Raw genomic sequence first — 23,495 nt, 5'->3', positions numbered from 1 at the left:
CTTCCTCAGTTCAAATTTTAATGCCTTCTCAGTGTGATTCATGGCTAATTTGAGACAAGACTGCATGATTAACGCACATGAATGTTTAATGTTTTAAACTGTGCTCTGGGCGGCTCGCAGCGGGACTGAAAGTTACGTGTTCGGGCTAATGGTCCTTTGACTTCGGCACAAACTGGTTCAGGTCCAGCTGAATATGCTGGAAGATAGATATTTTTTAAAATACTTTATGGCCAGAAATGTAAAGAATAACTAACCCAAATTTACAGTTTTACCAGTACAGTGCATACTAACACACTTTATACACTTTGTAAGGGAAAGACGTGACGTTTTGGAAACAAGGGTGGAACAATTCCCTCTTGAGCCTATTTTATGGCAAAAAAATATTTTGGTTATATTTTCCAGTGTTGAGATAGGAAACAAAGCCATATACAGATGTAAAGCTAGAAAAATTTATACTTCAGCACACCAAACACAATTACAAAAATTTATATTTACAATTAAATAATTTCAAAAATACTCATTGTGTATCGAAGCAAACAAGCGATGAAGTGGCAACTTATTTTGTCTGTATTATTACATTTTTGTAACACGTTTCCAATTTCCTTTTTTAAAAAATCTTCTTCTGTTTCTGCAGGTCTCTCGGCTTCGGCCTCCCTGGTCTCACTGGCCTGGATGATCGCCTCCTACCAGAAGGTTCTCCGGGACTCTCGCGATGACAAACTGCCCATGTCCTACAAGGCCGTGATCGCCCAGATGCTGTGGCACTTCTTCACTATCGGGGCGAGAACCGTGGCCTTCGCCCTGTTCGCCTCCGTCTTCCAGCTCTACTTTGGCATTTTCATCGTCAGCCACTGGTGCGCCATGTTGGTCCTGATTCTCAGAGTCACATAGTCCATGTTTTACTGCCACAGAAGAGAAATTAATCTCCTGTTCATGTTCTGTCGTGTCTCTCCGCCAGCATCTGTGAAAGCTACGTTACTCAGCCTGGTTAATTAGTTTAGAAACACAGGTCTGCAACCACAGTAACAACTAATAATGCTAAGGCATAGGAAGTGATTGATAATGAATGTAAAGCAGCACCTGCTCAAGTCTGCTTTTATACTTACTGATTGTTTTTCTCCTTGATTACATCTTTGAATACGATTGTTCTTGTACACAAACACTTCAAAATCCAAAATCTTTTTGCTCATTTGGGATGTAGATACTCTCTAAATACAGGGAATATTAAGTAAACCAACTAATTCTACACAGTAAAAATGCTCCTTTACAAGTGTGACTCCTGTTACTTAAGTAAAAGCACATAATTGGGAAAATAAACAATTAAATGTAGAAGTTTAAAAAAGTAGCCCTTATTGTTTTATATCATGAAATTACTACTATTGAATGCGTAGTTAACTGAGGTATTTTGTATTGGACACGACATGTTTTTCAGTGGTTGCCTCAGGTTTAGTAATGAGCATTTAATGAATATTGTATTAGTACACAAGAAATCATACAGTATAATATAGTATTTCTCCACAATGCAGTAAAGAGCAATGTAACTGCTTTGTTATGTAAACTCAACTATGTCCTCATATAGTATAAACCTTTTAATCAGCTCAATCTTGCTAATTAAATAACAACAAATGGCTTCCTCTGCACTTTACAGGTTCTTCCCCCAAGGAGAGACACTTAGAAGTGGCTAATTTATAAATTCCCTCCCCTATCTGTTGTAATTATTTATAGGTTTAACAAATTGCTGCTGAAAGAATGCGGCTTTCTGCGAGTATAAATTCAGCATTAATGTCTCATCTTGTGCCAAGTGTGATAATTTGAATTTGGATAAATCTGCGTGCATTCGCTGTGTTCTGAATGTTTCAGACAGAGTTTCCTTTCATACCCACACTGTTCATTTAAAAAACTCGAAATAGAAAGGATGGAATTACATAACTAATTATGTCATTGTGTTTGTGTGGGTGTTTTAAAAGGCACTACAGTCTAAACTGAGATATCTACGTTATATGCCTTGTATTGTTCCTTTATCCCAGTATCTATGTGTGCTTTCCTGTACTCAAAGGAACTATAATTGATTTTTTTTGTGTGTGAAAACAATGTGACATTGTGCAGAGTTACTCGTAGTGAAGAACCTGCACAGAATTATCTCCTGAGTCTGCAGCTCCTGTCAGCTTTACAGGGCTTTGCAGTGGGTTTCAGCTGATTATTTGGCTCTCTGGCCCACAGCTTTACTGTTTCAGGCTCACTTTTCAGCACTCTCAAACTTTTTGGCCACAGCACAGATTCTCAACATCTGTTTTGAGTGACAAAGCTCTAAAAATCCTCTAAACACATCCTGCTCACTGCCAAACAGCAGATATTAAAAGTGTGCAACCAGCTGGTGTATACAGTCGGTCATTTAGTGGCTTTAGAGCCAGTTGTGTCCCTCGGAAGGTGGTAAAGACTAAAAAGCGACCTCATGCAGAAAATACTTAGCAGGTAGCCCAACATGTCACTCTGGAGAAAAAAAAAGTTGCTTTTCAAGAGCTAAAAGTAAGCAATAAAATTGGTCACATCAACTTAGAATGTTGTAATATGTCAATGTAGTATTCACAAATTGTTTCTGCTGTTCCACAATAGTACAAAAATAGTCAGTTTTTGCGTGTTACAATAATTCGAGCAAGTTTAAATGCTTTTATCATCATGCTGCAGTAACTCGCAAGTCAGAAACAGCTTTGTGTGGGATTTAGCACATTATTAGTGACAGCTAATACAAGAAGTTTATTATACCTGTAGAGATAAGATAAACCATTAACATTTTGACAATTTTACTACATTTGAATCTTTCCAGTAGTGGAAATACAACGGAAAATTCTGGTGGAAAAGGAAGGCTAAACAGACAGTAGAATAGTAAAATTTCACCAGTTTGAAGGTTGCATATTATGCCTCTGACCATGATACTACACAATAACTTGCAAGTAAAGTGTTCAAAATCAAAAATGTTCTTTGTCTGCAGAACATGAATGTGCTAAATATCTCATTTCAGTCTGAACAGCACTAGATGAGGATATTTCTTATAGATGTGTTGAACTGTTTGTGAAGCTAGCATCATCAGTAATCATCCTGAATTCTAAAGATCGGCCATCATGTGACCTGTGCAGAAATGCATTGTGGAGCCTTTTGGATTATTTGCAAAAAACCTTCATATTTCAGCCTAATAAAAAAAAGCCAAGCCAGTAAATCTCTTGGCTGGACAAATGAAAGCTTCTCCTTCCTCGTTGCCAACTAATCAATAACAATATTTTTCTTATTGTGTTGAAAAGTTGTGTTAAGTGGAGGGTTTTTAGCTGTAGTTACGACATGAATTTTGGAAGTAGTATTGGTTCAAGAAAAATAAAAGGCATGTTGGTACTTGCATAGAAACTTACTTTTTAAAGTTGTCCATCTCAGTTACCAAATTAGTACCAGTCATCAGTGTTGACAGACGTTGTATTGCTGGTACTACTTGTGTTCTTTTTTGTCTTTCAGGTGTGTCATGACCTTCTGGATCATCCAAGGTGAGACCGACTTCTGCATGTCCAAGTGGGAGGAGATAATCTACAACATGGTGGTGGGTATCATCTACATCTTCTGCTGGTTCAACGTCAAGGAGGGCCCCAGCCGCTTCCGCATGACCGTCTACTACTCCGTGACGCTGGCCGAGAATGTGGCTCTGACCGCCGCCTGGTACACCTACCGCGGCCCGCACACCTCCGACTCCTACGCCCTGGTGGTGGTGTGCCTGGTGGCCTGCAGCTTTGCCCTGGGAACCTTCTTTATGTTGGTGTACTACTGCTGGCTGCACCCCGACGGGCCCGTTCTTGGTTCCCAGTGGGGTGGATGTGTGGACGAGGGTGTGGTGGGTGCAGGAGGGGTGGCGGGAGTGATTGACGCTTGCCTTACTCCGTCCCAAGGGTCCCAGACGGACATGGTCATTACCAGTCCTCCAAGGACTCTGCCCAGGACTAAAGACACCGGGGAGCCGGTTCCCGGGGACCGAGACAGGGACAGTTGCCTGCCCGTCTTCCAGGTTCGTCCCTCCCCGTCCTCCTCTCCTGCACTCCTGCACAGGACCTCCTCCTCATCCCGTGCACAGGAGGGCCCTGTGATCCGGATTGACCTCCCCAGAAAGAGATACCCAGCCTGGGATGCACACTTTATCGATCGCCGCCTCCGCAAGACCATCCTGCTTCTGGAGGCCACATCTGCCGTCAGCCCTCGGATACAGTACAGGAGTAGCATGATGGGCAGCAAAGAGGTGTTAGAATATGAGACAACTGTTTGAGCCAACAGGGGCTCTTACGCTTAAAAGTGCAGTCTGGGACTAAGGCTCAGCCGGAGATTAGTTCTCATCCCAGGACTACCTTCACCAGGAGAAGCATGAAAAGAAGACACAGAGTGTCTTTTTAAGAAGAGACATTGTCAAAACTTGATTGTAAAATGTGAAGCGCAATCTGGGACCAAAGCAGTCCAGGAGTAAGTAGCATGAATGAGCTGTGGGAAGTGGACGGAGTAATACTGAACTGGGATAATCTCCACTTATTTTTTTGGAGCTTGAAGGTGAGCAAAATAATCTCTCATCCTGGGACCAGGGAATGTTGGATTTAGTTTCATCCTGCACGGTCAGTACAAGAAGTAAAAGATTTGAGAGAAATTAAGCTGTGGAGTTTGAGATCATTGAGAAACAGCCTGCTGCATGAACTTGAGCCTCGGAACCCAGAGACACAACAGAGACTTGCCGATTAAGAAACTGGTGGCTAGAGTATGCATGGGACATGCAATCGTTTTGGTTTGGTAGCAATGCTAGACACTGACATAAAAATGGGGCCTCATTATCCAATGCTCAAGGGATTTGTCAGTCAAAAGATGCCAAGATGTCTGTTAAAATGTTATAATACAGACAACTGCCATTGCAACCAAATTCAACCTGGGTTTTGCCAAGACAACCAGACACTTTCTTTGACTTCCAAATCGTCAATTCACTCAGCATTCATCATATTGTGATAAGTACTGACTTTCAAAGAATATATCTACAAGTAACAGATGATCTTTTTTTTTTGCTTTTGCTTCCAAAAGGTTGCATGTCCCTCACAAACATTTGGTAATCATCCTCTAAACATTCTTTTCGTGGTGTCCAAAGAGAAACGTAGTCTTGGACACTGGGCTCCAATCTCACGAGACCTAAAGGATCCATCTAATGCAGGCTCACATCTCAGTGTAGGTCCAATTGGTTTATTAAGTTAAGGCCTGAGATACCAGTCACCCATCCATATGTGCTACTAAAGCAGCCATTGCACAAGTCTCACTGTTACTGCCAACATGAGGAAGGACTTGTTGAGGGGAAAAAAAGCAGTCAGGACTAGCATGTAAGGTGAGCAACTTCTGCAATGGCTACCACCATATGGCATGCTGTAACTCACCACAAATAGGCCTGTGATGTACAGATGTCAGATATAAGCTGTTATAATAAGCTGTAGTTAGTTGATGAATGATTTTTGAGTGAAGAAGCTTCATTTACTCGCAAGAGTCTAAATGTCGTCCAAAGTTGTCCACTTTTTTTGGAATTCATAACCTGTAGGGTGTGAAGGACATCATGAGGAACCTCATTAAGCTATAAAACATTTTCCAGGGTTTGGTTTTTTGGGAACAGTAGCTGTTGAGAAATGTTTCTTTATCAGTTGAAGTTGAAGAAGAGTGTGCTGAAGTCATTCCATAAGCAGCCATTGCAAAAAAGAGACTAATGCTAATTTAGTTTTAATGAAGAAAACTTACATTTCAGTTCATACAGATTTCACAAACTTAGCAAGAAAGGTACAAAAGAATGAAAATAGAGCTGTGGGAAAATGGTCTCACCCTTCATCGGGACACGTTAGTGTTCTTAGTGAAGCAGTTTTTGACTAAGAAATGCATTGCAGTACTTGAAAATCTCCCTACCCTACCTAACACCACGGGACATTTTTATTTTCCCTAAAATCAAGTCTGCATTTGAAGGAACAAGTTTCATGTCGCTTCCACAACCGAAAAAGAAAATAAAGAGATTGAGTTTTGTTTTGGGGAACAAAATTGTGCCATTTTCTCACAACCTCAGGTGCTAACACAAGAAAGAAAACAAAAACAATTAATTATGTAATGAAAGTGTACAACTTATAGCAGTCATGAACACCAGTGTCACAACTGTTGTGAGAATTATGGAATTTAGGTATAAAAGTACACAAATAACACTGTACAACTGAATTCTACATTCTTTAATGACATGAACAAAATACTACCTAGCTAGTGACCTGTGTGTACTTATACATAGTATAAATAGGAGGCGCAGTGACGATAATGGTGCAATGTAAAGTGTTAAAGAAAAAAGAAAATTATGGAGGTTTGGAGACAACTAGTAAAATATGTTTTTGCAATAGAGTGTAGCTGCAGAAGGTGAATATATCAAGGTTTTTTTCATTGAAGTTGAATCCCAGCATTAGTCTCATTATTTGTTTGCTGCATCGCGTTTGCTCAAAGTAAACTGATCACAAAAAGTGAATGATGCAAAACACCAAAAGCTGTTATGATCAGGATGTGGATGATGTAGGATTTAAACTTTCTGAAAAGTAGTGTTGTGTACTACATGCACATTTCTCACAACTTTCTTCAATGGTCTTTTCCAATAAGGTGAAAATAATCTGAACGCAAAAGCGACCACATGTAGGCCTTTAATTTAAGCTATACTTTGCCAGATCTGAATTTATAATAGCTAATGCCAACACTAGACTGAATGAAAAAGAAACAATCTGGTAAGAGCTGGTGAAAAATGCTCTTTTACTCCTTTAAACTGCTGATGCGATGCCCTGCAGCAACGTTAGCGCATCGAGCAGAGCTGATCAGTAAACAGCTTCAGAGGTCGGAGTTTAAATGCAGCAGCTCCCAGGTGTGAACAAGTGTTACTATCAATTAGAAGCCGCTCGGCGCTGAAAAAGTCAAGCACGGTCAGCAACACCATCTGAAGGAAGAACAGTTTTTAAAAAAAACACTAGCATCAAAGCTAACTTCTGTCCACTCGCATATAACAACAGATTTCTCTTCGGCAGCTTCTCTTTGAAGTTCTTTTCAAAGGCGCTTTTCTTTAAAAGCTTTAGGGTTCGTCTGTGCATTTAAGGCTGTTGCAAAGAGAGAGTTCTTTATGTAGCTCCAAAAATACTGAAACCGAGGCTGTGATTTTTTTTGTAAAGATGGCAAAAGGTTTTTAGCATCGCCCTAAAAAAAACCTGCGTTACATGACCTGGAGGCATTTATAAAATGAAAAAAAGCGCTTTTCAAACTGCCTTTAGGAACTGGTTTGTTAACCTTAATGGCTGTAAAAAGCAACATTTTGACGTTGCTGCTCAGAAAGCATGTAGAAGATACCAATGCTAAGAAAGTCGTCAATTAATGGTTGACTGATACAAACAAAAAAAAAATTAAAAATTCAACATATTACAGAAAAACTCAAATTAAATAGCTATGACAAGTAAGCTGATCTGGTGGCATAAAATGGAAGCATTTTGTGCAAAAACAGTTTGTATTTGTAGAATCTGATGTGGTAATTCTCACTTCTATGCTGATGATGCTTATTCTGAGGAGTTGAAGGGATTCGCATTGGAACTATTTCTGCTCTCCTGCATACTTTAGGTCAAGTAGTACAGAAAATCACAAACAACAGTTTAGATACTTTATAAACAAGGCAATCCTTGATAAGCATCTTACTTGTCTATACACTTTGTGTCTACTCGTCCACTCGGAGGTAAATCAGACGAAATCCTTCCTGGCTGACAACTATCTATTACAAATATTATCAGGGTACAAAAAGCTAAATTCACAGGCTTTTACTTTGAAAAGTCACTAAAGTTTCAACACTATTTTGTCTTCATCAGAGTCAAAAACATTGCTGTGTTGAGTTTGTTTCCCCAATAAAAGGCAATGTGCTCCAGCAGTCATTTCTTACTCTGGAAACCTGCTGTCCTTGAGGTGAAACGCTCCTGTTTCAGCTGCGTTTGGCTGGAAAATGCACAGAAATCCATGTTTCTATCGGAATATTACCCTTTTAAACTTTGAATTACTCTGTATTAGGGAAAATTTGAGCTCAAGGTGGCACTAAAAGTAAAGGATCATTGACAGTGTTCACATGTACTTCAATATCCTGGTTAAGATCAGGTTTTGGAAGTGTCCTGTTTTTGTGTTCTTGCATTACAACGTTGATTTCAGACACTGGACTTAAACCCTTATGCCGGTTTTAAGAAACCAGGTTGTGCTAGCTGCAGTAGCAGGTTTCTGATCGGTGCTGACTACCTGAGCATCTTCAGCCAAGGGACAAAACAGCTACATGAAGTAGCTCATGGCCTTGTCCACCATACTGCAGCCTCAAACTGTTTAGAAATCAACTTCTTTCCATGCAACTGCCTAGTTTGTGCAACACTCCCATTGGTCACTGGTCTCATAGAAGGTTCTAAAGGATGCACTACTCAAACAGGAAAGTTCTCACCAATCGAGGTCCATGAACTCTATCATGACAACCATATCCTACCACTACCGATGGCTGGCACTTTGCATGGCATTGGATCTACTGCTGTTGGTGTTTAAATGTGTGAATAATAAACACACTGTAGAGCTTTGTTGAACCTAGATAAGATGTAAAAGGTGCAACATAAGTGTTGACCATTTGTCATTTACCGCTCCCTAGTCAAACACAGTGGCAGTGGTAGTCTGACACCCTTCTATCATTGGCAAAAAGGAGGATAAATGTGGTATAATCTGACTAATCTCCAATGTGATGTTAGTATTTACTTGGGCTGAGCTTGCTATAAGCCAAAGTGGCCTCAACAACTACGGTCAAATTCATCTAAAGCTAGGCTAAAGTTAGAAAGTTCTGATTTAAATCGAAACATCACAAGTATAATCGGTGTACACAAGGACACGAATAACCATGTGAGTCCCAAATATCATCAAAATCAGGATGTAAACACAGTCGATGAAATCATTAGGGATCTTTAGCTGAATTTCAAGACATCTGGGACAGGAGTGTTAGCTAACTCTGAACCATCACTGCTGTTAATCAGTGGTTAATATCAAGGTAAAAACTGTAAATGCACATAATTTTGGCCATTTTCTACTAGTCTGTCTTGAGTTGAGTCTGCTGCTGCCGTATTTCACCTCCGACTCTTGTTTGCTGATGTGTCCGTTTGCATCTTGTGGATGTTTTGGCCCAATTTCTGAGAAGTTGAACAACCGGCATTTTGAGGGATTGTAAGACATGTAGAGAACCAATCATACCCACTGATTCGCATTATTAAACGCGAGTATGAACAACTGGGTTTGCGGATGTTTGCATGTCTCCTGTTTTAACGTGGCAGTCAATAATTCAGGAATGCAAATAAAAAAGCTTCTGTTGATGATAACTTGGTAAAATAGAGTTTTGCTCTCCAGACGGGGTTGTTTCCTGCCTGAACTTGTGGATTTTGTTGGTGCAGTGGTGACAGTCACGGCGATGTTAATGGTGCTGAAAACAATGACTCGACATCACACGTGATCATGTCAACATGTCGAAACACGATAGGCTAATGTACAAATGATGCGTACGTTAAAAACACCCAATCAGGGGGCCGAGGTTTCGTTTGCTTTGATTGGGTACTGAACCAGTCATTTGTTGTCGAGGTAAAATAACAGTTAATAGTGGTGCGCTGATTATATATCGACTTGAACAAAACATGTTGAAAAGTAAACAGTGAGTTGAAAAAAAAACTCAAATCATCTTTTATTAATTAATGCAAGTATTTATGTTTATTTATTTTTGTATTTGTTTTATATCTATTTATCTATTGTTTACTCACTCGGTGGCCATGTCTTTGGTATGACTCTTATATTAAGATGTAAAAACTGAAAATAGATTTTTTTTTACTCATTCTATATATCTGTATATATCAGAGTGGCGCAATTCTAGGACGTGCGTGTATGAGTACGTGTGCTTTGGTTCGTATGTATGTATTGTATGTACAGTATGTATGTAAGGATGTGCTCTAAGTTTTTTTGATAATGCTGCTTAAACATCCTCCGAGTGACTGAAGCAGAAAAATAAAACCAGTGGTGAAAATATCTATGACGATGTTAAAAAAGAACTCAACAAGCTGTGCTGATAACTGTAGATGGGAACAATACTGTAGTAAATATGGCTGAACAGCCGTCAAAATAAAACCCATGGAGGTGTCTGTGTCTTCTTTAATGGTAATACAGGTGGAAAGTATATGTACTTGTATTTTGGCCTTGTCCATGCTGACATGGGTGTTTTGAAAAACATTTTCACTATGTTCTGGCCTACGTTTGAGAATTTTTTTAAATACTGTCTAAAATGCATAGTTTCAAAAACTGCTTTGTATCTTCCCCATGAGGACATGCAATTATGTCAATTTTTGCATTCCCATTGTTGGTTTGTGTGATGAATATGTGACTAAAACAACAGCAACAAAGGCGGATATAAGTACAGATTTCATTACGTTTGGTTAGCACGACCATTTACAGGTTTATAGCTTAAATACCAATATTACTTGATCTGCATCCACAGTTTAAGCCAAGTCAAGTGAAGGTATTTATAAGGCACATTTAAAACCAAGCAACAGTTAACTGCTTTCCAGTAAAACGTGAGGAAAAAAATATATAAATTAACCTACCAACTTTAAATAATGTGGATAAGACTGTGTAGTGTCATTTATGGTCTGTGTAGTGTCATTTATGGTCTGAGTAATTTCCATATTAGGGGTTAAAACCCATCAAAAATTGTCTAAAATAATGCTTTGCTCGATGATATTGCATAATAATGGTGAACCTGCAAGAAATTACAAAAAAGACAATCTTCTTTGGTATTTTTTGTATTGTATTGATAATTCTGTAAAATGATGATTGTGGTTACTTCTTTAAATTTAAGTGGAAGATACTTGTATGATGTAGAAGACCTTAATTTTAACTCCTGCACCCTAACCCCTAAACCGTAACCTAAACCCCTAAACCCAAAACACTAGCCCCTAAACCCTAACCTAAACCCCTAAGCCTGAACTCCTACACCTTAACCTCCTTACCCTAAACTCCTAAACCGTAACCTAAACCCCTAAGCCCAAAACACTAGCCCCTAAACCCTAACCTAAACCCCTAAACCCGAACTCCTACACTTAACCTCTTTACCCTAAACCCTTAAACTTAACCTAAACCCCTAAGCCCTAAACCATCAACACTAATCTCTAAATCCTAACCCCTTAACTCTAACCCCTAGACCCAAACACTAATCCCCAAATCGTAACCCCAAACCCCCAAACCATAGCCATGAACCCTAAACCCTAGACCCTAACGTTAACCCCTATCCCCAAACCTTAATTATAAAATCTATACCCTAAGCCCTAAACCCTAGACCATAACACTAAACCCTATTTTCCAGACCATAACCCGTAACGCTACGCATGGACCCTAAACCCTAATCCCAAGACCCTAACCCCTTAACATTAATCACTAGACCCGGAGCCCTAACCTTAGCCCAAAATCCTAAACCCTAGACCCTAACACTAACCCCTAAACCCTAATCCCAAACCTTAACTATCAACCCTATGCCCTAAACCCTAGACCACAGCATGAAACCCTATCTCCTAGACCATAACTCCTAACCCTACCCCTGAACCCTAAACCCTAACCCCTAAACCAAACACTAAACCCTAAATCCTTACTCCTTAACCTATATCTTTACCCTAAAGTTACAAGGTTGATCAAAAAGTTCTGGGGCGCCTACATCCCTATAGAAGATCTTACGACTGTTTTTTCTTGATTTTTTTTCAAGAATTTCCTTCATGATTAATAAAGTTCTATGTTATTTTATCTTATTTATGTTTTTGTGACCACTGGTAGGCTCACATTTGAATTACCTTCATGGAGCTCAAACTGGAAGAAAGAGGAACATTCTGAATGCATCAGCAGCTGAATGATCCAACCTTCATGTGGAGGATTATCACTGGTGTTTAGTGTTGGGTTTGAGGCTGCCATTAGGACAAGAAACAACACCTTTCACAGTGGAAGATCCAGAATCTCCAAGTCAGAAGCAGCAGGAGCATGGTTCACTGTTTCCTTCTACTTTCTTCCACCTTGAGATAACCCCCTGGATCGGACTTTCTAGGCAGAGTTTCACCGTAACATCTTTACAGCAACAGTTACGTCCAGGGTTTTTGCCTCAACAGTACAATCGCTGTTGCCCTACTTTGCTAGATTTGACTGCCTTTGACATTTTTTCTTCCCCAAATTAAAATTTCTGTTGAGGGGTCACCATTTTGACAGTTTAGGTGATTCAGCACCTGTTGCTGATGGTGTTTGATTTCCAGGTAACATTACGAGTGTTGCAGGAGCACTGGGAGCAGAGCACCACTGCACAAGGATGCTACTTCAACATGGAAGTATTAACATTTTGATCACTCCTCATACAGTTATTAATGTATTTAAGCTTTGAATACTTTCAATTTAGGCTTCCATTTCAGTACATTGAAGTGCTACCTTGCTTTTTGTGTTCATACATGGACAATGTGCTATTATAGCAACCAAATGTATGTAGTAGGAGATAAGGTGTTTTAGATAGTGTATATTTAAGTATTGATTGGAAGGTTTGATTGACAGGTGTCTCTACACTGTGAGCAGAATTCCCTTAATTCAAGCAAATAAATCCAGTTTTTCCTTTTCTTTGCTGTGTAAAACGAGCCTCAGCAGCTCTATCTTAATTCAAAATACCATGCTGATTTTACTGAAATGATTCATTCAACAAACAAACAAACCAAGTTGCCTTCAGAGCTCAAACTCTGGACTGTGTGGAGGTTTTTCCAGAGCGAGGCGGAGCTGAAAGTGAAGCTGGAGCTCCACCAACCTTCTTCCCTGAATCTTCCCGCCCAGTTTCTCCAGTTTTTCCTCCGTCTTTCCTCTTGAGACAACAACAAAATCCCTCCGTCGAACCGGCATCCTTTGATCTCTCCGTCTCCCACATCAGCATCCCTCCATCCTCACGATTTCTTGTTTATTTGGTTGACGTCTCCGGAGATCCAGCGACCAAACAGCGATTCTTCCTCCTTTATCTTCTGGTCCAAACTGTTCTGTTTGTGTGTTTTCAGTTTTCAGTTCCTCCTCTGCTTGTTTAGTTGTCATTTGTTTTTAACAGGAAACAGAAAAAGAGAACAGTGGTGAGTTTTTTTTCCCTTTTATTGTCATTTTTGTTCTCTATTTTATCTTTTGTCGCTCCATGTGTTGTTCTTCTAATTCTATTTACCTCCTGACATCCTTTCACAGCAGCTTCTTATCATTTCACCAGTTCTTTAAATTCCTAAATCCTCCCCTTTTCTTTCTACACATTTTTTTACAGATTAAACTGTAATTTATTGTTTTTAACAATTTGCTTCTATTTTACAGATTTCCCTGTTTCGTCAAATCACAGAAAAAGAGTAGTAATTTACATGCTAATCATTAAAAATACCAAAACTGTAAATAAAGCCAACATTTAAAAACAAAACTGTATTTTTATAATCCTTATAATCCAATATTTACTGTAAAATGCCACTTTAAAAATGCTTAAATAAGCATTTAAATAAATGTTATTTTTACAGATATTTTCTGGTATTTGACAGTCAAATTATGCATATTAAGGATTTCAAAATGTTATTTTACACATTTTCCCTGTTTTGCTAAATTACAGATAATAACTAGTCAAATTACCAATAAAAGAACGGGTTAATTCATGTTAACATAAAAAAGGCCAAAATTGTAAATATTGTCCACATAATTTTTTATAAACGGTAACTTGTTCTTTTACAAACGTATTTAAATGACTAAAACTCATTCATGACTCTCAACTCATTCAAAACTCTGCTGCCTGACTCCTCACCCGAACCTGTTCTCACGACCATATCACCCCCGTCCTGCAGAACCTCCATTGGCTCCCCATTTCACACCGCATCCAGTACAAACTGCTTCTCCTCACCTTCAAGTCCATCCATAATCTTGCCCCCTCTTACCTTACCGATTTGCTCCTCCCCTACACCCCCCCCAGGAATCTCCGTTCCTCCCACACAAACCTCCTTTCCATCCCGCACAGGACCAGCCGGCGACATTGGGGGGACAGAGCCTTCGCCATTGCCGCCCCCACACTCTGGAACTCACTCCCCCATGCCCTCCGTGACTGCACCAACCTCACCACATTTAAATCCCTTTTAAAGACTCACCTTTTTAGATCTGCTTTCCTGAAGTGATTCTGTATTTTATCTTGAACTTGTTTTACTATCTATTGATTTTAATTAACTGTTTTGTTTTATCTTATTGTATTTTATGTACAGCGTCTTTGAGTTTTTGGAAAAGCGCTTTATAAATAAAATTTATTATTATTATTATTATTATTATTATTATTATTATTATTATTATTATTATTATTATTATTAATAATAATAAAAATGACATTATTTAAAAGAGATTTTCCTTTATTGGAGAGCAAAATTAAGCATAATAAGGCTTTTAAAGTAGTGAATAATTTTGTTAAAACTCAGATTTTACAGATTTGCTTTGTTTTGTTAAATTCCAGATAACTAGACATAAAACAACACAGATTTTTTTTTAAAAATTTAAATCTTAAAAAAACAGGCCAACTGTAAATTTCTTGTACATCAAAAATCTGTTTTTATAAAGGGTAATTTGCTCTTTTACAATGTGTGGTCTATTTAAATCAGTAAAAAATGCACATTATTTTACAGATATTTGCTCTTATTTTTAGTAAAATTATGCATATTAAGGATTTTAAAATCATACATAATTTTAAATGTTACTTTACAGATTTTTTTCTTGTTTTCTTAAAATACACCTAACTAGTAAATATTTTTTAAAATCTTTTAACCTAAAAAATTATTAAATTAAGTCTCCATCAAATACACATTTTTGTATATAAATGTATGACTATGAAATTCCATTTATTTTCATTATTTGAAAGCAAAATTATGTTTTACCGAGGCACTAAAAATGGTAAATGTTTTATCTACTTTACAGATTTTCCCTGGTTTGTTTTTATTATTATTTATATTATTTTATTAATTTCAGATAACTGGTAAAATCTGAGAAAAAAGGCCAGATTTATATGATTTACACAACTGTCACATCAAACATTTGTTGTTTTATAAATATTGATTAGTTCTTTTCCAATGTGAGACAGAAAAATAACAGATTTACTGCATTTGAAACAACTAAAAATATCATTATTTTACAGATATTTGCCATAAATTTCACTGTTTTTCAAACATTATAGTATTCTGACATTTTTCAACATATTTTTTGGCACCTTTGCTGCCAGATTTTACTGTTTATTCACATTTTTCTATATTTTTTCTGTATTTTTCCTCTCATGCTTCCTTCTCACATCTTTTTTTTAATTCTTAGTGATCATAGTCCTCATTTTAAGAGTCTGTTTTATTTTCTTCCTTTTCAGTTCTCTTCACTTTCTTTCCTACTTTTCTCACCAACTATTCGTTAAATTATTCTTTATTTTTGCCAGTTTTCTCCTGATTTTTCCTTCTTCATCTGTATCTTTTTTCTCTATTTTCTACTTTAACCTGTCCCCATCTTTTATCCTCATTCCCTCCATCATTATTATGTTTTTTGACTTCCTTTTTTCCGTCTTTTTCCTCCTGTTTTTCCCTTCTAGCTTGTTTTTTTTTTTTTTTTGCTCTTCTTAGATCATTTGTGTGAAGTTCAGGCTCTTTTAAGGATGTTTCCTCTTTGATTTCGTTGCTGCAAACACACATGTGTGTGCATGAATAAATCCACACGCAACGCTGCCAGAACACGCTCAGACATGAAGTCGATGCAGAAAAAAAATATATCGAGGTTTGATGCACTTTGAAGATGGAGGATTGATGCCAGTGTCAAAGAGAGAAAACATCAGAAGCAGGTGAGTCTGTGTATGGATTCTATATGCTTTTATTTTGTAGGAATCTCATATACAAGTTTATTTCAAGTCTTTAATCATTTCTTTTACACTAATATTTTCAAATTTACTCAAAAAGTTGTGGCACACTGTAAAACAATCACCTTTTCTGATGGCTTTAACTGGAATATTTTACCTGTTAATCCAAAAAAATAGACCAAAACTGTAAATAATTTCAAAAAATAGCATTTTTATAATATGGAAATTAAGTATTTTACAACATTTGGTGGTGAAGTTACACAGTTTAATTATTTGTATTTAAATTAGTTTTTAAAGACATTTTGCAGACAATTCTACAATTTTTAAAAATGGTCAAAAAAATCATCTTTGAACTTTTATTTTACAGATTTTCCCTCTTGTGTTGAATCAGAGATAATAACTACAGGAATAGGAATAATTACAGGAAAAAAACTATTTATAAAATAATAAAATTTATGTAACTTTGTATCACCGGAAAATAAACAGCCCAACATTTTGAATATCATCCATATCAAAAAAATGTATCTTTATTTTTAGAAATAGTAATTTATTATTCTATGTTTTATTATTTTTATTTATTATTTTATGTTTTCTTGTGTAATTACACTATTTTGACTATTTGAATGTGCAACAAATGTCATTATTTTACATATATTTTATGTTATTGGAAAGAAAGTAATAATTATTAAAAATCTAAAAACTATGCCCTTTTTTGTGCACAATTTTGGGTGAAACAAACCTTTAAATCATATCTTTTTCATCAGAATGTACTATTTGGATAGAATAAACTTTAAAAAACATAAATACTTCCACAGAAAATAATATGTTGATAAGAATAAACCTTTAAAACCACAACCCATTTGTTAGAAACTACTGTATGGGTGGAATTACCTGTAAAACTACAAACACCTGTACAAAAGAAATAGCTTTTTGTGGAAAGTAAACCTTTAAAGTTGTAAATACTTGTACAGAAAATAGCATTTTGAGTGGAATAAACTTAGAAAATTATAAATACTCTTACTAAAAATTTTATTTTTGGTGAAATAAATAAAAATATCACCTTTGGCCCAAAATATTTTAATTAAAAAAGAGAAAACTGTTGATTTTGGACTCGTCTGTTGCTCAGTGTGACAGTTTAAGTTCCTCGGAGCTTAAAGACAAACAGACGAACCAGAACAAGATGAATGCTCCAGCTTTGTCTCCCGTTGCCATGGTAACAGGATGATTGTTAAGCCATGAGGCCTCCGGTCACTGTGGAGTGGTTGCCGTGACGATAGGTGTGTGTGTGTGTGCCGATGTTCACATCAAACACTCAAGTAGTTTTTACCGTCTCTGTGTACGTGACCTAATAACACGCTTAGACTCTGTGATGTCATGTGATGATGTCATGTGATAACATCATTGTGAAACAACTCAAACTAAAAATGAAATGATAATCGAAAATAAAACAAAAATCACTTAATTGAAAAACTATATTAAAAATATTATAATAACAAATGTCTAATCAAAAATATTAAATTAAAAACTAGGATATTCATAATATTATTAATAATAATCAATAGTGAAATAAAAATTAATTAAAAAACTGACAATAATGTTATTCATAAAAATCAAGTCTATTAAAAATCCTCAAGTAAAAACTATGACATTAAAAATATTAATAGTAACCAAATGTCTAATCAAAAATAATAAATTAAAAACTAGGATATTCATATTATTAATAGTGGTGGGATGCGATTAAAACATTTAATCTAATTAATTACAGGTGTTGTAATTAAATAATCGCAATTAATTGCAGTTTTGTCAAATAGCAATATTTGACACAATAAGTGAAGTTTTTCAATTCAAATAAAATTGTGGTTGACAGTTGAATCAATGAATAGACATATACATGTTTATAATTTAAAATTTGTTTTAAAAAAGGAAAATGGGACATATAGAAAAAAGTGATTTTGATGACTTAAACCTGAATTTATTTTTTTCCACTGTATGGCACATAAAATCAGCATAAATAGTTCAAGGAGATTCAGAAAGTTGAAAATCCAGAGATTCATTCTGTTTTCATCTTTTCTGGGTCTGATAAATGGTGGAATTTTGATGGTTCTTTTTATAGGAATATCAATTTTTATTTATGTAATTTTTTAATAAACAAAAAGTTTATAATGAAGTTATTAAAAGAGATATTTTTGTTGTTTAGGTTATTCCTCCTCCAAGGAGGCAGAGCCTCGATGGAGTAAAAACTTAAACCACAAAAATGTTTCATTTCTATTTATCTGCATTTTTCATCTGTCTGCTACATTCACAGATTACTGCAAATCTAAGTGCAATTATAGCGATTTTATTCAACATTTGAAGACTTTCTGTAAACTCAAGCACTGTCTAGAAAAGTGGTCTATTATGGGATGGCTACACCGTTAGCCGTTAGCATGACTCGTAGCTAACGTTAGCTCTGGTGCTAACAGCAACATGTTTTACATTGAGGTGATACCGTCGGCTTGAAGTGACGCAGTGATCAGAAAACTCTTTGTTGTACAATTTTCACACAACCAGGATTTTATCCAAGCTGCCATCAGGAAGATTTTTAAAAGGAAACTTTCTGTCCAACAAGCTCAATCTCATCTTCCTTCACTGTTCATCAGTGCCTGACTTCACTCAGTGCTTCCTGTGCTTCTTCTTCATGGCTACAAACAGACTTTAGGTTCATTACCGCCACCTACTGGGCTGGAGTGTTCATCAGAGATACCGGTGTGCCAGAAATGAGGGAACCGAGGAGGCCGTAATTAATTGCGTTAACATTTTAATGCGTTATTTTAGCTGTACTTAATTAATTAATCGAAATTAACGCGTTAAAGTCCCAGCCCTAATTATTAATAATAACAATTAATAATGAAATTTTAAAAAAACTAAATTAAAAACTATGACATTAATGTTTTTAATAAAAATCAAAAGTCTACTAAAAAATACTTAAGAAAAAATATAATAATATTATTGATAATAATCAAAAATTAAATGAAAAATTAAAAGCTCAATTTAAAAAATTGGATATTAATAATATTATTAATATTAATCTAAATAAAAATACTAAATTAAAAACTGATATTTCAAAATAATATTAATAATAATCAAAAGTCAAATAAAAATAAAGAATACTCATTTTTAAAACTATGATTTTCGTTCTATCAATAACAATGAAAGTCAAATCAGAAATAGTCAATTAAAAAACTGTGATATTTATATTATTGTTATTAATAATCAAAAGTCAAATAAATGTAACCCATATGAAAATGCACTGTTGGGTTTTACTTAGGATATTTTAATTTTTAGTTTCAGTAACTTTAATATCGGAATTTATTAAGATAGCTGTAATAGGATGATTGTAGTCACTTTAAGCAGCCGCTAGATGGCTCTATGTGCGCTCAGTGTAGGGAATCTAGTAGACGTGCGCATTGCATGCTGGGACATAGACACCCCAGCTAAGCCAGATTCTAAAGCTGCTACAGTACATTCATCACAGTTATTGATATTTTATTGAAGAAAAACTGCTTTAATTTTAAAGTTAAGAGTGTGTACATGTTTTGAGTTGTCCCGAAAGAGTCCCAGACGGCTGCGACGGGAGGATTTGTTTTCTTTTGTTTTTCTCCACCGAGGACTCCGGTGAGTGTATTAGCTTAGCATGCTACGTTTCTAACGGCCATGTAATTCTCAGTTCGGTTATAGATGAGCAATATTGAACCTTTCTTATAATTTAAGACCAATCGGAGTTAATTGTAAATATTAAGAAGATGTTGTAATGAGTCAATATGCTGAGTTTTGTGTTCCAGAAATGCCTTTGTTTTCACGTGAGAACGGTAATTTTTTGCTGCGTCATTCCTGGGCGCTACGTTCAATGTCGAGTTATAAAAGTGGTACACAGTGCGCTAAAGTTCATGATATGTACACATACGGGTTTTCCTTGGTTTTCATGGTATAAATAATATGTTACAGTTCATTTTGGGTAGATTGAAAGTGCATAAATGTGAATGTGAATGAGAAAACATGATTAGAGATAAAAGATAATTTGTGTAACATGATTGGTTAATACTGTTAAAAAACACATTAATGGTGACTAAGAGTTTAATGTCTCACGATATAGCTCATTATTCTTTTGTGGCCAGTATTATATGTTACATTTAAGATAAAAAGAGAGAAATAGATATGATACTGTACAGTAGCTGATGATTGAAATTTAACTTTATTTCTTGCTATGGCAGATTGTTTTTTCTGTTGCTGGATCTACAGTCAGTGGACAGCAGTGATTCCAACCAGGGTTAAAGAGGATCCAGAATTCTCTATCTTCATCATCTTCATGAAGATTCATGTTGGCAGATAAGATTTAAACGGCACGCAGTAACCATATAAACACACACACTACCCGGGTAGAACACAATACACACACACACACACACACACACACACACTGAATGAACTGGGACGGACATGGATTCAAACTGAACACTTTGGACTGGACTTTGATAGACTTTGATATCAGACAGCATCAGGCTGTGAAAGGACACTTTGTTTTTTTTTTTTAATGTTGGGATTTTGAAAGTGAATCTGTTCCACTTCATGTCAATTTTTGAAATAAATATGTTTGTGTTTACCTTTTTACATTAACCATCCCTTGCTCCTTGAGTCGAACCAGAGTACAGTAGTCAAGTAAAGGTTGTTCTTACTGGGTTACATAAAAATACTAAATAAAAATCTAGGTTAAAATATTAATGACAAAAAGTCACATCAACAATTAAAAAAAATAATAATATTCCAAAGTCAAATAAAAATTACAAATAAAAATACTCAATAAAAACTTTGATATTAATAATATTAATAATAATAATCAAAAGTCAAATCAACAAATATTAAATTAAAAATAGTTGAGTCATTTAGGACTATTTTGATTAAGTTTTTTTTATCAACCTTGAAAGGTTCTGGACAATTTTTCAGTCATTGTGAGCAGTCTTTTAGGACCGTGGTAATTTTTTTTCGTCATTTAGGTCATTTTTTGTTGAAACAGAAAAACGTGATGAATTTTTGACAGCCAAAAGGTTAAAGGTAGCTAAACTCCTGCATTTTCTTCCTCTTCCTCCTGCTTCTGTCAGTGTTTGTCGCAGTGCTGCCCCCCTGTGCTCAAACCTGCTCACTGCACCTTTTCGTTTTTTAATATTTGATCTCCAAAGTTGCTAAATTCTGACTATTGGAAGAAATTACATCAGCATCTTTTTCTAAACTGATCTGTAGCCCCTTAAAGCAAACAAGAATGGAAAAAATAAACACAAATGCAGAAATCTCCTTTGTAAAACAACCGATCTGTTATGATTTTTGAGGAAAATGTGTGTTTATGTAGAGCTCCATCGCTGATAATAAGAAAACTGGACTGTAAACTCTAAATCCACAGGCACAGACATGGTTTTATATCTAATTAAAGGCCTTCGTTAACAGACTTGCAGCTAAAATTAAAAGTGCTGTGAAAGTTCACACTGAGTCATTTTTCGAGAGAAAGAATCCTGCAGAGAACAAGTGATGATCACAGTTTATTATTCTAATGAAGCTCATATTAAAGTGCTGCTGAGCTAAAAATGACCAATAATCAGTGACAAGAAGCTGCAGACGTTCAGAGATTTATGGAGCTCTGTTCGGTTTAGCTGTTAAAAAGTGATTTAAAGAGGGAACTAAAGTACAGAATTAGAAGACAAACAGAAAATAAGGTGATAAAAGGAGAATTAAGAGGTAAAACCTTCTTTAACCCTGGAACAGCTGGAATTCTTGCTGCTCACAGAAAAATACCTCCTATGTCAGGAATAAAATGTATGTAAATGTAGTTGTACTTTAGGCAGCTGAATAAAAGGTCTAATTATTTCCAGTGAAACTAAAAACTCAACCTGGGATCTGAGGAAAAGTCATACATTTAAAATCTGTTCGAAATGGACTGGCTTATGTTTGGTTTCAGTCTTGGTTCTCCTGGTTTTGGATGTGATTTAAAGTTGGTTTAGGATTTATTTTACTCTGGATCTGGTCCTGGATGAGGACTGATTTCAGACTCTCTTGAGCTGGTCTTGGACTTTTTATAGGAGTAGTTTAGGTTTGGTTTTGGTCCTGATTTTGTACTGATTGTTGACATTTTTAGGACTGATTTTGGATTGTTTCTGAAACTGGTTTCAGTTTTGGTTTAGGACTGGTTCTAGGCTGTATTCTGACTGGTTCTGAACATTCTTTGGACTAGTTTAGGTCTGGTTTTGGTCCTGGTTTCAGACATTTTGAGAACTAGTTTCAGATAGTCTTAGGCGGGTCTAAGACTTTTTTTTCAACCCCAAGAACACCAAACCTACCACCAAGCATGGAGGTGGCAGTATCATGCTCTGGGGCTTTGTAGAAGAGCTCCTAGACTGGTTTCAGACTGTATGTTGGACTGGTTCTGGACTTTCTTGGGACTGGTTTATGTTTGATTTCAGTCTTGGTTCTCCTAGTTTTGGAATGTGATTTAAAGTTGGTTTAGGATTTATTTTACTCTGGATCTGGTCCTGGATGAGGACTGGTTTCAGACTGTCTTGGACGGGTCTTAGACTTTTTTTAGGAATAGTTTAGGTTTTGGTGCTGATTTTGTACTGGTTGTAGACTTTTTAGGTCTGGTTTCAGACCGTATTCTTACTGGTTCTGACCATTCTTTGGACTTTAGGTTTGATTTTGGTCCTGGTTTTTAGGACTGGTTTAGGACTGGTTTCAGATTGTCTTGGATGGGTCTTTCTTGACTACAAGAACACCAATCCTACCATCAAGCATGGTGGTGGCAATATCATGCTCTGTGGAACTGGAGCTTTACACAAAGTAAATGGAATAGTGGAGGAGGGGGATTAAACCCTAAAACCATCAGCAGAAGGTTGATCTTGGACACAGTTGGATGTTTCAACAAGACAATGAGCCCAAACACACATCAGACGTGGTAAAGAAATGGTTCCATCAGGCTAGAATGAAGGTTCTAGACTGGTCTCCACAAAGTCCTGACTGAAACCCATCGAGAACCTGAAGAAACAAATCTGAGTCAGAAAGAAAACAAATTTAGTTCAACTGAACCAATTCTGTCCAGAGGAGTCAAAGATAAACCAGATGATTGAAACCAGAAGAACTGACCTGTGGTGGAAATGGACATTTAACTAAATATTCACATTTCTGTATGGATGTTTTTGACCCAGCAGATGTTGTCATATTTCCAGAAGATCTTTAATAAATCTATGAAAAAAACTAAATACATGATAGTTTTTCGTGACAAAGATTTGTGTGTTTCAATGATTCCATCATAGAAAATTTTAGAGTTCTAGGAGTTTCCAATGACTCCTAGTTCTGGGAGTCATTGGAAACTACAGACTGAAATCATAAACATGGACTTTACAAGTGGATTGTACGTGCATCGTGTACAGTCTTGAAACTTTCTGATCAACCTGTGTTTTTGCTGCCTAATCATCAATGCAAAGCTCAGAACAAC

At 36.3% G+C, this 23,495-nt stretch overlaps 1 protein-coding gene across 1 annotated transcript in view; it reads left to right on the top strand.

The window, feature by feature from the left end:
• The window catches only part of LOC111576182 (XK-related protein 7-like), an 85,669-nt gene extending 75,448 nt beyond the window's left edge, over positions 1-10,221 (top strand). Inside the window, exons 3-4 of the mRNA XM_023281749.3 lie at positions 635-854; positions 3,502-10,221. Of these exons, the coding sequence (XP_023137517.2) occupies positions 635-854; positions 3,502-4,297 (1,016 nt within the window). The 3' untranslated portion in view covers positions 4,298-10,221. The remainder of the gene's footprint in view (positions 1-634; positions 855-3,501) is intronic.
• The last annotated feature ends 13,274 nt before the right edge of the window (positions 10,222-23,495 follow it).

The sequence above is a fragment of the Amphiprion ocellaris genome, chromosome 8 (assembly GCF_022539595.1).
Source record: "Amphiprion ocellaris isolate individual 3 ecotype Okinawa chromosome 8, ASM2253959v1, whole genome shotgun sequence".
In the NCBI taxonomy this organism is placed as follows: Eukaryota; Metazoa; Chordata; class Actinopteri; family Pomacentridae; genus Amphiprion; species Amphiprion ocellaris.
The sequence above is the reverse complement of the archived record's forward strand: the minus strand, read 5'-3'. Positions and strand labels throughout refer to the sequence as shown.